General features: G+C 28.8%; 1 protein-coding gene across 1 annotated transcript; it reads left to right on the top strand.

The window, feature by feature from the left end:
- Window positions 1–10,630: 10,630 nt before the first annotated feature.
- On the top strand, window positions 10,631–13,426 carry LOC107446252 (probable glutamate receptor). Its single transcript, XM_016060851.3, has one exon. It carries the CDS (start codon window positions 10,926–10,928, stop codon window positions 12,153–12,155), a length of 1,230 nt encoding a protein of 409 aa, XP_015916337.2. The 5' UTR covers window positions 10,631–10,925; the 3' UTR covers window positions 12,156–13,426.
- The last annotated feature ends 2,646 nt before the right edge of the window (window positions 13,427–16,072 follow it).

The following is a 16,072-nucleotide window of genomic DNA, read 5'->3' as shown; positions in this document are numbered from 1 at the left end:
AAACAGCCAATTTTTGAATGATAAAATATCAGAACTATTCCATGAGTCTTTCTACTCTAACCCCATGTAAACATTCCCTTATTTGCTTCGAAACTACATTTTTTTAAATTAACTTGCAAGATACCATGTGAATCAGTTTACTTATGCATATATAATTATTTAACGCCCATAATTATTTTCATTGTTGTGGGAATTGCACTGAAATCTATGGTTTTGCTAAAGTACAATTAAAAATTTTGAAAATTTTTACAGCGATAAATAGAGCTTTTTTTCCCCCGAAATAGTCTCTAAATTTTCATTGTAATATATTTTTATTACTTTTAATTCTAAGTATATCATATTTTATTTATAGGATTTGATATTAAAAATAATTTGCTTGTTAACATCAAGTTGCAACGGTCGGAATATTGTTGACATTGTTATTGTTGACATATTGCTTTGTTGACAACAATCAGAATATTATGCTTAGTAATGATCTGAAAACAATCCTTACCTGTGATGACAACTAGTGTTACTCTATTACAATTTAGGTATAGAAAAGTAGATTTTGATCCTTCAACCATTCTCGATTAAACGATTCTCAACTAACTATCAATTTATTCAAAAAACGATATTAAAATAAAATTTTCAGTTCTAAAATTATATCATTATTCTATAACTTATTTTTTTAATTCACATTCTTTAATTCTTTGTCTGTTTCTTCCATGTTCTTTTCACCCTTTAATTTTTTTGCTATATCAAGAATCATTTTTTCGTAGTTATAGCAATTGCCGTTGTGATGCTAATCTATAATAATGCATGCACTTTAAAAATAAAACAATTTATCTGAGAAAAAAATACTTGAAAACTGCAACCAGAACACACAAAAGTTTCGTCTTTTTAACTGGATGTAATAAAGGAAAATCCGATATGAATTTTTTAAAGGAAAAAAAATTCTTCTTTTATGGCAATGGCAACATAGTAGAAAAAATTTCGTTCGTATCAAAATTACATAATAGTATTTTGCTAACCTATAATAAAAATATATAGTGTAAATCCCTAAAAATAGTTTCAAAACTACGCATGATACGTCAACGAAATGATCATATCAACGAAGTGACCCTGTTGATGAAATGACCCTGCNTAATGCGCCCATGGCATTCGCCATACTTGCCATACCCTAGATACGCCACTGGACCCTGTTGATGAAATGACCCTGCCGACGAAATGACTGTGTCAATGAAGTTTACCTGTCGACGAAATGACCTTGTCGTCAAAAGGACCCTGAAGCCAAAAATGAACCTTTGACAAAATGAATATGCTGTCGAAATGACCCTGTCGACGATGAAATTACCCTGTCGACGAAATAACTTGTCAATGAAAGGGCCTGTCGACAAAGTGGACTGTCGATGAAATAACCCTGTCAACGAAATGGCCTGTCGATAAAGTGGTGTGGATAAAATAGCCTGCCGATGAAGTGATTGTCGATGAAATGATCGAGACCCCAGGTAAATATTTTACATTTCTTTAGATAAAATCATTGCCTGCATCCATTTCTTTTGACTTTGCTTTAATAAGTACACTTAAGGATTTAATAAGTACACTTATTTCCATAGCGCAAAATTGTCTCATAGTTGGTCAAACCAATCTCAAGCTGTTCATTCAATCTCTAAATTAATGTAATAACTTTTTTTATTTATTTATTTCATTTATTTATTTATCTATTTTTTTTGTCATGGTTTGCTTTTCACAAACTATGCGCTACTATTAATGGTTTAAATTAGTGATCTCAAAAATGTTGATTAATTAGGGTTTATGATTAATTAAGTCACGAAACGTACTCTCTCTGAATAAATCTACCTTTTCTTCTATCAACGGAATTCAATTTTCGACCATCAAAATATAGAGGGACAAATAGCAATCTGAAAAATATGGTTACCTATAGATTCGTCAGGAGAGTTCTTAAGAGCTTTGATCCCATATTACCAATCTCTCTGCGCGTTTTACAACACCTCAAGAAAAATTTTAAAATTTTCGAAACGTTTTTGCATTTATTTACAGATTTAGTTAAAACAAAAATAATCAATGAAAATAGCAATTTCAATAGTTTATTTTGTTATTTTATTCAAATAATTCGAAAAATATTATGAGGAACAGCAATTTTAAAATCATTTTAAATAACAAAAATACAAAATTTGTTCGAAACTGGCTGAATAGTTTTTAAATCATAAAATTTTAATAAGACATAGTTTTTAAATTTTCACTGAGAAATAGTTTTACTGATTTCTATCGATTTTTGTATTTCTCTCATTTTAAATTACATAGTTTAAAGTGATGTTACAAAATTTGTATATTCTAGAAGTTAAAATTTTTTCATGAAACAAAATAATAAAAAATTATCACAAATTATTTTTGTCTTAAGAGAAATTAAATGAATAATTGTGTGAGAAAATTTATCGAGTCACTTAAAAAGGTTTCCATGCTATGGAAAAAGGAGGAGAAAGAAAAAATTAACATTTAGGAATTCAAACTTTCCACCGAGCTTCTGACGAAAATATCAAGGCTATATTTTACAGTTTCTAAATTACCTCCCCCTCTCAAGTTTTAGTAATCAGAAATGAAAATGCGCAAAAAAGTATGTTTTTTAAAAAGAAAGTACGTTTTTGCATCTGATTATGTATCTTAATTGATTTTTAGCATATTAATTACATATTTGAGGTCATTCTATTGAGCCATTATGGATGGTACTTAATTAATGCAAAATCAGATCATTGGAACCTAAGTTATTCAGAGTGTTATCCTTTTTATTTTGCACACTCTACACTCAAGGAAAATTATTAAATAAATGAGTAGTTTATAATAGATTTTAAAAAACAATTATTTAAACTATCAGCAAAAATGAGATACGAAATAAAATCATCTTGGAGAATAAATAAATTAAAATAATAACAAATAAATTAAAATATTTATATTTTGTAAAAAGCTGGTCATGCTTTCCCTGTGTACTCAATATTTGAAAAAAGCATACTGATTACTCATTACTGCTAACATTACGTAAAATACTTAAGTAATTCTGGATAAACATCAGCGTTATTCGGGATTTGGTGAAAATAATGAAAAAACTTCCATACTAATTCTTTTTTTTTCCTTATCTTTCTCAAGTAATACTTGGAGAATTATTTTAAAACTTTAAAAATGTTTAGATAAATTATTAAAAAAATTTAAAAAATTAATAATATTTTTTTTATATTTTGCATCAAAAAGTAAGATGTGAAATAAAGAATCCAACATAAAAAATTCGAGTTGATAGTCAGCTAATTATTCAGATATCGTAAGCATATCATCATATTAAGCATATCACCTCAGTTAATTATTCAGATATCTTGTTCAATTTATATAAATTTCATCTTAAAATATATTACAAGAATTTCTTCAAAAACTTTTAAAGAAAACACATAAAAAAATCTGTAACTTTCAATAATAACATTAAATAAAATTACTTTTTAAGATAAAATTTATTCAAAGTGAATATAATATCTTAAAAATTGACTGAGGCTATATCAATTTGATTCTTATAAGTTAGACGACTCATTATTTTATGTATTACTTTTTCATGCAAAATATTGACATTTTTTACTTTTTTAATTTTTTAAAACTGTTTAATTTTATTCTGCTTGCTATTTCTTAATTTTATCATGAATTCAATTGTTCTGCTGTATTAGACTTGAAGCTAGCCAGGTCTTTTCCTTTATAAGGCCCCATAACATGTGACCTCAAATAATTTGAAACAATCTATGTAAACAACACATAAAAAGAGTTGGCAAAATTGGGTATTTCAGCATCTGATTTAACTCTTGCTTAGGGTTCGAAAAGATTTTACCGAATAATACAAATAAAAGTTTTGCTTGCTATTTAGAATACTTTAGAATAATAAAAACATTATTATTATTCCTGGAAAAGATATTGAAATTTTTAATCTAATAAAGGGTGGTATTTTTATGTCAAAATAATCATGGATTTTCGATTAACTTTAAAAAAGATAGTTAAAATGCAATAATATAAAATCGATTTTAAGTTTGGTATGAGGAGGTGGTATTACTTTTATCGATGCATTTATAATCAATCATGAATTTATAATTATCATTGATTTCTTAATTACTTTAAAAGTATTGACAGAGAGAAATGCAGACAATAATATCGTTTTTAAGCATGGTATAAAAACGTAAAATTTTTCTTGAATTATTATCCTGGGTTTCGTTATTATCTCAAAGAATATGGATTTCGTTGTAGTGACATGTATACACATAAATTCGATTTTAAGTACATTGAGGACGTTGAATTTCACTGCAATTTAGATATTTTGCGGAAGTTTTTGGAAGGCGTATGGAAAGTGTTTTGACTACAGATGGTAAGAATATTATGTTTTTAAATAGTGATTCTCAACCTGTTAGTCACCAATCAGTTAGTCAGTCAACCCGTTAGTGCCGTTAGTGGGCTCCTCTACAGCCAGTCTGAAGCATGCTATTGGCTGTAGAAGAGCACATTAAGCAGAAATGAACGAGTTTTTATTTTTATTTTATAATATGGCAATATGCTATCTCATCGAAAATTGCTTGCAAGATTTTACGACAGATATAAAATGAAAAGATGATATTTCGTGACTTTATTTTAAATCGCCTAATTTTTTTCCTAGTTTTGACATTCTATTCTCCCACCTGCCCTGATATGGCTACGTCAACATGATATTACACATGCAACGATTTTTTCAGACTCACTATCAGCCCTCCAGGCCCTGGCTGACCCAGAACCCAGTTCCAAACTCATAGAAGAGATCAAAAAAATTTGGAATAAGAACACTATTTTGAACTGGGTAAAAGCACATGTGGGGATCCAGGGCAATGAGGAGGCAGACAGGGCAGCAAAAGAAGCCATTGGTTCTGACAGTGTGGATCTCCAGGTTCTGAAGACCCCCAAACAAGCTAAAACCGAAATCAAACAATATTTAATGGCAAGGTGGAAAACCAATTGGGAAAATTCTGAGAAAGGCAGGCATGCATTTAAATTCATTAAGACCCCGTCAACTACAAGGTTGCAAACTAATTTCCATTTTAACCAATTTCTGACGGGGCACGGAGTGTTCGGAGTACACCAAAACAAATTTTTTAATAAATCAGATACTTGCTCAAACTGTAACCGAAGACAAACCATAGAGCATCTTTTATATAATTTTGTGATCGGTACCGAACACTCCGAAAAAATTATTTCTTCCTAAAAACAGACCAACAAATTTTTGCAGACAAGGTCTGTAGAGAAATTATCAAGATTATCATTAAAACTACTCTTGAGGAACAAATGGAATTAATAAACAAAATTGACAATAACTAAAATTTTAACCTGCTTAATTTTAACCTGCCAAAACCTTTTTTTTTGGACCACATTGCCATTTTAGTGTTTTAATTTGACTTTTAACTTGACTTTGCATTTTATACATGCTTTAGGTTTGTTTACAGCCTTTGGATTTTAATACATTTGATATTTTACATTGCGATTGTATTTTATACACGGTTTTTAGATTGTTATACACCCCTTTTAACTCTTCCCTTTTAGTATCTATTGGTATTTTATCCTCTGTTTTTTTGTACTTTAATTGAATTTACTCTGCTTTACTTGTTGTTCTTCATTTTAACTACCTGTTACTACTTCACCCTCACTATTTTGATTCCACCAGCAGGATTCAAGCTGGCTTGATTGGCTGGATCCTTTCAATGCCCTATTGGCAAGTGTATACATCTGTGATTTTGTCTCAGTTTTAACTTTTCAATTTTAGCACTATTTTCATTTACGTCATTTTATCCTTTCACCTTTTGGCGGTTTTATGAGTTGTATTTACTTGTTAGATTTTTTGTCTTCTATTGAGGGGTCCACCAGCTCTGGCTCACAACTCACTCAGTTTTTACTGGTTGTCTCAGGGTTCATAATTTTTGCATTTTATATATATATAATTTTTGTATTTTATTTATATAAGGGTTAATAAGTGTTGTATTTTATATATACATATATTTTTGTATTTTATTTATATAAGGGTCTGTTGACCTTTTAAATGATCCATTGTATTTGGCGTATGGGCCTATTGGCCTAGGCCGCTGTATATATAATAAATTCTATTCTCCCACATTCCACTACGATGAGGATTCGAGTTGAGGAAACATTTTCGTCGTATATTTGAGAGTTCCAGTTTATTTACAAACCACGTGATTTCGTTACGAAATAATTCTCAAATTTAACGAAATATAGCTCAGGCATTACTGAATCGGTCAAAAATTAGAGGTTCGCTTCTGAGAATTTAGGTAGCAGATATTAACTAATATTCCAGGCGTAAAAATACTTAACAAGAAAAGTGGTGAAAAATAATCACGTTTTATAATTGTTATAATTTAAACATTGTTGTTTTTGTATAATATTCATTGTATATATTTCAGAAAGAAAAAAACATTAGTACCGTTCATTATACCACTAAGATTGTGAAAAAATGAAGATACAATCTTCGGTTTATAGAATTAAGTATCATTTAAATTTGATGGACTTTTTTTAAAAAGGTGTTTTAAAAAACAATGGTAAACTTAAAGAATTCCTCAAAATAAAAAACTCTGAATTCCCCAGTGGAAATAAAATAGGAGTTTTTAAAAAATGAATATTTTTTAAAAACATACATTTTCTTTAAAATGAAAACTTCAACTGAAATAATATAAAATAATTCCATTTCAAAATTTTTGTAAAACAATTCCTTAATTTTTTCACTTCCCTAGAAATTTCCCTTTAATTATTTATTTTTTAATAGAAATAACGATGCTTTTTACATTGCAGAATCTTAATGTATATTAAAAAAGTTTCAATAAAAATTATTTCCAATATTTCAAATTCATATAATATTTTTATTATTATTATTTAACTTAAATTATCACTATTTTATTTATTTTTCTTCAACAAAAACCAAGGTGTCACAGTCATAAAGGAAAATAAAGTTCAATAAATATTGTTAAAAAAAATATTTAGATGTATGACTTTTAGAACATAAAACTGATTAAACTACTTATTTTGCTTTGCGCTTTCTAACAACAATTATAGAAATACTCAATAAAATTGAAAAATCTTTCCTAGGAAACTTTTTAATTAATAATAAAAATATCATTTTAAAATACGAAAAAGATTCGTTAAAAATTACGCAAGATATAAGTGTTTATAGGAATCGTTTCATACTGCGCGTCAGCGGAAAACATTTAAATAAAAAAAAATAGTGCGTGGAGTCCCTCCGTGCGGAAGAAGTTAAACTTCATAACCTGCGATGTTAATTGTAGAAGAATCAGCAGTCGTAGAAGGATCACTAGTTCCATTCAACGACTCTTTTTCCGGTTCCGCTCGCTTCCGTGCTCTGTAATAACGGTAATATTGTGCATTTTTCCCTCGTGGACCTCTTGAACCAGTGGAAGTGCTTGTGGTTGCCCCATCGTCTCGCCATGGAAAATGCATTTGTATTAATAATGTATCAAATCAATTGATATTCACAAGAGACGTACCTTGACATAACCTTAAATCCGTCGCATTGTCCGTGGGATTGTTTTCACTCATTTTTTACAATTGTTATCCACTAAATTTGAAAATAAAAAATACTATCCTATTAAATTATATGTGTATCAAATCAAACTAAAAAAATATTTATAGAAAAACAATACTTTTATGACTTTTATTATTTTTATGCTAGTGAGAACCAAAACAATATGGAAATGAATGAGGGAAAACTGGATCCTACCACGTGATTTCCCGGCCAACAAAAATGTAGCGTTAAACGTTTAACGCAACCTTGTTGGAAGCCGCATAAGAAGTATCACTTCAAAAATGTTTTCGTAATTTCTTCATCGATTTTTTTAAAATCCTATTTGGTAAAATGAAGAAGGTCCTATTTGAACATCTTAAAAATGTCAATGGTTTTTAGAAGTTTCCAAAGTAGTTTTCTTACTTTTTCTTAAACGTTCTAAATGATACTGGGTTTTCCACAAATATTATTTCGCATTATATAACAAACTTTAATAACAAATGATAAAGCCCTGAAATTATGATACGGAACGAAATGTGATGATATTAGGAAGGAAAACATGTGAAAAAAATGATTTAATAGGGAATCACCCTATATAATATTTTCATTAATTTTAGTCAGATAAAGAACGCCCTATTTGAACATCTAGGAAAGATCATAAGTTTTTAGAAATTTTTAAAGTAATTTTCATACTTTTTCTTAAATCCTTTAAATGTTCAGGGGATCTTCCACCATTAATATATAACTGTTATCATATATATATATATANCAGTTAAACTAGATTTATGAAAAAAGATTCATTAAAATGGCAGAGGCATTACATGGAATCATTCCCGATTAAATTATTTCAAGTGTTTTCTTTCCAAATATCATCACAATTTGTTCCTTATCATCATTTTAGAATATTTTGATTTGTTATTAAAGTATGTTATATAGTACAAAATAAAATTTGTTATATATAACAAATTTTATTTTGTATTATATGACATACTTCAATATGAAATGACAATGCCTCAAAATGTTGATACGGAACAATTTGTGATGATATTAGGAAAGAAAATACATGAAATATTGTAATCGGCAAAGATTCTAATGCCTATGTCATTTTCAATAAATCTTTTTTAATAAATCTTGTTTAATTGCTCAAAATAAAATTTGTGGAAAGCCCCTTACCACTCAAAGCTTTCTTTTTTATATTTTTCAAAACTACTTAAAAAAACTGCTAAGCCTTTTTTATATTTTTAAGATATTCAAATCGAGATTTTTTGATAGATACCCAAATGCAATTTAAAATAAAAGCATGAAAAAATATATTTTTTAATGTTTTACGTGCATGCGCCGTATAAAAGGATTACTTTAACTACTTGTATCCTGCACAAATTTTAAAAAGAAATTATTTTAAAATGATATGTTTATTAAAATTACAGCAAAAAATTGTTAAATTGTTTGCAGATATAGTTAGAAAATGCAAGGCAAAATAATTAGCATTAAAAAATGTTATTAAATATTTAATGAATATTTAAGCTAGATTTACGAAATTTTGTGCATTATTGCATATAAAAACGAAAGTAATTGATTTGCATTACAAGTTTATCGCCACAGTTTTTGATATAGAAAGTTCGTATATTATTGCCGGCCCCTCAAACTTCTAAATGGTTTAAAATTTATTGATATTTTTAGAAATTGCATGATTTAAACAATTCTTAAGTTTAAAAATAATTTTCAAAATATTTCTTCGGGAATAAGAAAAATTTAGTTAATATAGGTTTTTTATTACTTTTAGAACTCTTGTAATTGTTTTGCTCTTTCTCTATTAAGTGTTCACGTTATTGTAATTCATCACAATTATTCATTAGTAATATTCATTACATTTAACAATGAGTTTCGATTCCAGAAAATAAGCACGTTTGTCATTTTTCAGATGTAATAATAAACAATAGCAAAAATAAATTTAAAAAAATCTCAAGAGAGTGCTTGAAACCCTGACGGTAAAACGTATAGATATCGCATTTCGAAATGAGCTGCTTTAAAATAAGATACTTATTCTGAAGTTATTTCTATAAAAACATGCAAAACCTTTGAAATTTATTGACGAAAAATACTCTTTATTTAACGGTTTATTAAAGGGAAAAATTTGTTTTTCCTTAAAAAAAACCGTAAAAATCATATAATAAACTTAAATGTTAAGGTGTATAATTTAAGGCTTTATAAAATATTAAAAAAAAGAAAGAACCTATTTGTACAATCCACAATACGGTAAAAGTTTTTGTATCGGTAAAAAAACAGATTGCAAAATATCGAAAAATTTTAACTTTTAATAATCTTATAGCTGACTTTAAAAACAAAAAAACTAAACCCACATTTAGTTAAATAGAATTAAATGAGTAAGAAATCAATGATAAGACGTTTTACATGGTCCTGAAACATCTTAGTTAGCATTTTATCACTTATTTCATCTAATCTTACCATTAAATAAACATGCACATTATTTTCCTATCAATATATACACATTACTAGCAACAAAAATGTGGGGGGGGGTGGAATTGCCACAAAAATTTTGTTTAATGGCACAAACATTTAAACTATTTCAAGTACTGTTTTCTAGGGATATATAAAATATTAAGGGTTTAACTAAGCACTAACTTCGTACCAAGGTTTAAAAATTATGCTTGTTTAGAAACTAAAATTCTTTGTGCAATCAGAAAAGGGAATTCATGAATAACAAAATATTAGCAGAACATGAGATGCAAAAATGGATCTTGCCGCTCATTCAAGTAGCTTTATTTGTTTGTCTTTTATTTAAACATATAAAATTCTTGTATAAGCCTGCGCTTCTTATTTTATGAGGAACAATTCATTCATTAAAATTTTACAATTGAAACAGTTAAAATTTTTACCTGGCAACTTTCATGGACTAACTTGTGCACAAATAATTTGAGCATTTAATATATTATTAGGAATTAATAATGATTTGCACCTAGACTGAAAATATACAAACTAATGATTATTTTAAAATTCTTTAAAAATAATACTATATAGTTAAAGAAACTCGTTTCTTATGAAGATTAGCTTTGTAATAGTGTTTTTTTTATTTTTCTGTTAGCTTTCAAGAACTGACTTGATTCAATAAAGCAAAGATAATTTCAAACCTGACAATCAATACGAAGCTTTTTATCCAACCGCAAAATATTCATACTAGTTCCAGAAGAATATTTCCATGAAGAATTCATTCATCTTATGAAGAACTGAGAAATTTTCGTATCAATGCAGCATCTCTATACTCTGCAAGTCTTCAAGAACAAACTTAACTCAAAGCACTTAATCTGAAATTAAATCTAAAAGGATTTTGTAAAAAATGGAGGCATATTTTCCACCTAAACTTAGAATTGCTGTTATACCCGATACCATAACCACACAAATTAAAAGAATCGACAACACAATCACTATTTCGGGTATTGAAGATGAATTTATAAAACTATTGTCACGCTATCTAAATTTCGAATATAAGATTCTTGTTCCCTCAGACTATTCGTACGGTTCCAAGGATGCATTCGGAAACTGGACTGGAATGATGGGAATGATAGCGAGGAATGAAACTGACATGGCATTCAGCTATATAAGTGTCACCGAAGAAAGGTCGACTGTAGCAGATTTCAGCGTACCTTACTACACTCTTGAAAAAACGTTTCTGATGAATCATGCTCCTTTCTTGCCGAAAACAACAGCATTCACGTATCCTTTCAGCAGTCTCACATGGATTTTATTTTTTGCCGTACTGCTCTTAGTGACAGTGCTATTTCGAGCTTTGATTTCGCCAAAAGACTCAATTATTTCGGTTTTCTTCAATGTGTGGGGATCTTCTTTCGGACAAGGAATGAGCTACAATCCTCGCTCAATGTCCAGGTGGATACCACTTGGAATTTGGCTCTTTTATTCATATTTTCTGATTCTGGGTTACAGCTCTGTCCTGTTATCATTTTTGACATCCCTAATCAAAATGAAACAAATAAAAGATTTCAAAGATCTCTACACCGCAGTCAGAGAGGGGAAAATGGAGTGTCTGGCTGCGGGACCCACCCTTGAAGCAGAATATTTGTCGCAAAGCATTGTACCTCATTTCAAAGGATTAGGGGAATACATTAAAAAGAATAAATGGTACTTCTATCCGAATATCAGCCAAATTGTTCCAGAAGACGTAGCAATACTTGGGAACCCGGCATTTTTCCGAGTACTTTTGGGGCCCCCTGAAATGTACTTTTTTTCAGAAGATGTTTTTGGAAATTTTCCTTCAGGTGTTGCAATCAGGAAAGATTTTTGCTGCAAAGAGCGCTTTAATCAAATGCTACTCCGAATTTTGAGTAGCGGCATGTATGAAAAATTCAGGAACGATGTCATTTTCAAAATCGAATTAAAGAGAAATTTAAACAGTAATTATTCTCAGAGTACATTAGCCTCACCTTTAGGGTTATCAGATTTAAGTGGTGTGTTTATTATACTTTTGATAGGCTGGGCAGTAGCTATTGTTACTTTGATAATGGAAATGACTTACAGCCTATGGTTACGCTCAAAACCCCAACAAACCTGATATCTAAATGACTTTTTGCTTACACAGCCTTCATTTTTTCACCTTTTTTAAAGCACAATATTATTATAAATTTTAAAAAAAGTTGTTACTAAATCCTATTCTAAATCTATGACCAGATTTCTTTGATATAACTAATTGCAGATGATTGATGATGAACTAATTGAGAAAAATGGCATTAATCGTATTTTTTTTTAAATCTTACCAATTCTGATTTTTAAAAACAAGCATTGCATTCGGAACACTCTAGTATATAAATTTTTCCTTCAGAGGAAGCTCTTTTGTAGCAGAGATCCAAGCAGAGGAATCAGGTTGCTCTGTAGTTGCGTTAAGTCTATCGTTTTTTAAAATTTTTAAGGCAAATTTTGAACAGCCTGTGCGTGGATAACGCAGAACTAAAATAAGGTACAGATAATTAAATACAACATATATAAATACTTAGCAGCTTATAATGTTATGTTTTACTTGATTTTGACATTTTGTTCGAGCTTTGAATGACTCAATGCTTAAATCGTTACGCATTTGTCTAAATTATAGATCGTTCATGAGCAGACTTGAAACGGTGCATAGTAAGATTTAGCAGGACCATATCAACTTCAACAATTGAACAGGTCATTTAAACTGACTGAGAAATATTTCTGAGGTGACTTACACCCATTACTAAATTTCTTATTACGTAAGAGAGGCTTATAATGTGTGCAACAAGTGAGACAACATTTCAACAATTGAGTGCTACAATAATTGAGAACTCTGCTTAAAAAAGATTGAACTTTTCTGGTGCGTCTAAATTTCAGTTAAACAGACTTTTTTATAGCAAAAACTCGCAATCTATATCTGAATTTATAGGAACTGAACGAAATTATTACATTTTATTTAAATCCTAATAATGAAATTTATTTTTCTTACTTCCAGTAATGAAAATGTGATAAAAAACTAAGTTATAAGCCTTCTAATTAGTCAATTTATGATCTAATAATTATTGATTAGCTATGTAACAACCTCTCTCAGTACTTTTCATGCCAAAGGCTTCAATCGAACCAATTTCAAAAGCGTCAAAAGAAGAAAGTTGTTTATACATCCAATAATGATGCAGCCTCAGGCCTTAATAAAGTCACGCAACAAATATGTAGTTTTATTTTTATTATTATACATAATTATTTCATTTTTTACTCTTTATTTCATTTATTACCATTATTATTTCATTTTTTTGGCGGTACCGATTGGAAATAGCGAGCGAATGGTCGAGTGAATTTTTTATTTTATTGAAGGCGAAATGTAAAAAGTCTTATTTTGTTGAACGATTGTATGAATTTATTAAAAAATATTCTATTAAAAAATTCTGTTAAACTTTATTGTATTATATTTAATTAATAGTTATTATTTAAAAAATTTATTCTATTAAAAATATTTTAACAAATTTGTAGGAATTTAAATTTTTTTTTTATAATCAAAAAGCAACGTTGATCTCAGTAATAATCGCGAACTTGGCGGATATTACTGGGATCAGCGGAATTTTCAAAAAGTCGCCAACCGGTGGGCTATTCTAAGATCTTACCAACATTTCAAAGGAAGAAGACATTTTTTGAAGGTCGGATCTAATTATATGAAGCTAAAAACTTTTGTTAAGCATGTTTTTCATTTTTAAAACTACGGATCAAGATAAGAATATGTGTTTTGATAAAAGAGATCTAATTTATCTTCAAGCTTCAGATATGGTTTTATTTATTTAAACAGTTATATTTCTTTGTTGGAAGACTTTTTGATGAATTATTGATGCCTTAATATAACAATTAATAGACATTTTAAATGATCGAAGTGATATGAGCCATTTTTAAGTTTTATTGATGTTTTAGTGTACTAACATGCTAAAAGAATTGCTAATAATATAAATTTTTTTGATGTTTTAATATAATACTCCGCTACAGCAATTATAAATGACATAAACCATTTTTAAGTCTTATTGGTGCTCTAATGTGCTAGCACGCTACATGAATTGCTAATGATATGAATCGTTATGATGTTTTAATGTAATTACCAGTTACGGGAATCATGAACTATATAAGCCTCTTTGATACTGCATTGATGTTTTAATGTACCAGACCTCTACAAGAATATCTAATGCTATAAGCCATTTTTATGTTTTACTGATGTTTAATATAATAATCCGCTACAACAATTATAAATGATAAAATCCATTTTTAAATCTTATTGATGTTTTAATATTCTAGCGCGCTACATGAAATGCTAATGATATCAATATTATTGATGATTTAACGTAATTACCTGTTACGGGAATTATAAACTATATAAGCCTCTTTGATACTGCATTAATGTTTTAATGTTCTAGACAGCTACAAGAATTACTAATGTTATAAGCCGTTTTGATGTTTTACTGATGTTTTAATATAATGATCCACTACAGCAATTATAAATTATATAAGCCATTTTTAAATCTTATTGATGTTTTAACATGCTAGCGCGCTACATGAAATGCTAATGATATAAATATTATTGATGATTTAATGTAATTACCCGTTACGGGAATCATGAACTATATAAGCCTCTTTGGTACTGCATTGATGTTTTAATGTACCAAACCGCTACAAGAATATCTAATGCTATAAGCCATTTTTATGTTTTACTGATGTTTAATATAATAATCCGCTACAACAATTATAAATGATATAAGCCATTTTTAAATCTTATTGATGTTTCAATATGCTAGCGCGCTACATGAATTGCTAATGATATAAATATTATTAATGATTTAATGTAATTACCTGTTACGGGAATTATAAACTATATAAGCCTCTTTGATACTGCATTAATGTTTTAATGTTCTAAACTGCTACAAGAATTGCTAATGTTATAAGTCGTCTTGATGTTTTACTGATGTTTTAATATAATGATCCACTACAGCAATTATAAATGATATAAGCCATTTTTAAATCTTATTGATGTTTTAATATGCTAGCACTCTACATGAAATGCTAATGATATAAATCGTATTGACGTTTTCATGGAATTACCCGTTGCAGAATTATAAATTATATAAGCATCTTTGAAATTGTATTGATGTTTCAATGTACTAACCAGCTGCAAGAATCGCTAATGTTAAAAGCCTTTTTTCGTGTTTTATTGAAGTTTTAATGTACCAGCATGCTTCAAGAATCAAATGTTTATCGTAACAGTAGAAATTATTTAATTTTATGCTTTGAAGTCAAATATTGAACATAACTTTTAAATTAAAAATTATATCTAATTTAATCTGATTATATAGAAATTTAGTTTTCAAAGTCAAAATTAATAAACATAAAGCATTGATTTAATCTAAAATTTTGTAAAAGTTTGTACGCAGCCAAGTTCTTAAATAAGTTTTCCCTCGTTTTCTTTGGAAAAGTTCCTCTAAGTGGGGAGAAGGAACAGAATACAGAAACTATCCAGCTAACACAAACAATTATAGGAAAACAGTATAACTGGATTCGCGATTGCAACGCTTGAGTACGCCCTGTAGGGGAGCCTGAAAATATCAGACATTTATTTATTAAGTTTTCATTTGGTTCTATCATAATCATTGGCAGTGTCGGACGCCATTTTCTTAGTAGCAAATAGGAAGCAAAATTTCCCTTAGGAAAAGGCAGAAGAACTTGAAGCAACTGACCAGAACATTGGCAAATCGTTTTGAAACAGAACACGCGAAGCATTTGAAGAACAATTTCTCAATAATTTTTACCTTTCTATTATCAACAAACTTGCAACCGATAACTTCCGTACCGTTACAGATGTGTGTATTACGGTAAAATAATTTTTTTTTGTTTTCAATCCATTACAAATTAAAGTGAAGTCAACATTGCTTAGTTTATTCTAATGAATAAATGCGATTTCAGAACGTGTGGAACTGTAATAGTTATAGAATATAT

Source organism: Parasteatoda tepidariorum, chromosome 5 (genome assembly GCF_043381705.1).
Source record: "Parasteatoda tepidariorum isolate YZ-2023 chromosome 5, CAS_Ptep_4.0, whole genome shotgun sequence".
Classification (NCBI taxonomy): Eukaryota; Metazoa; Arthropoda; class Arachnida; order Araneae; family Theridiidae; genus Parasteatoda; species Parasteatoda tepidariorum.
The sequence above is the reverse complement of the archived record's forward strand: the minus strand, read 5'-3'. Positions and strand labels throughout refer to the sequence as shown.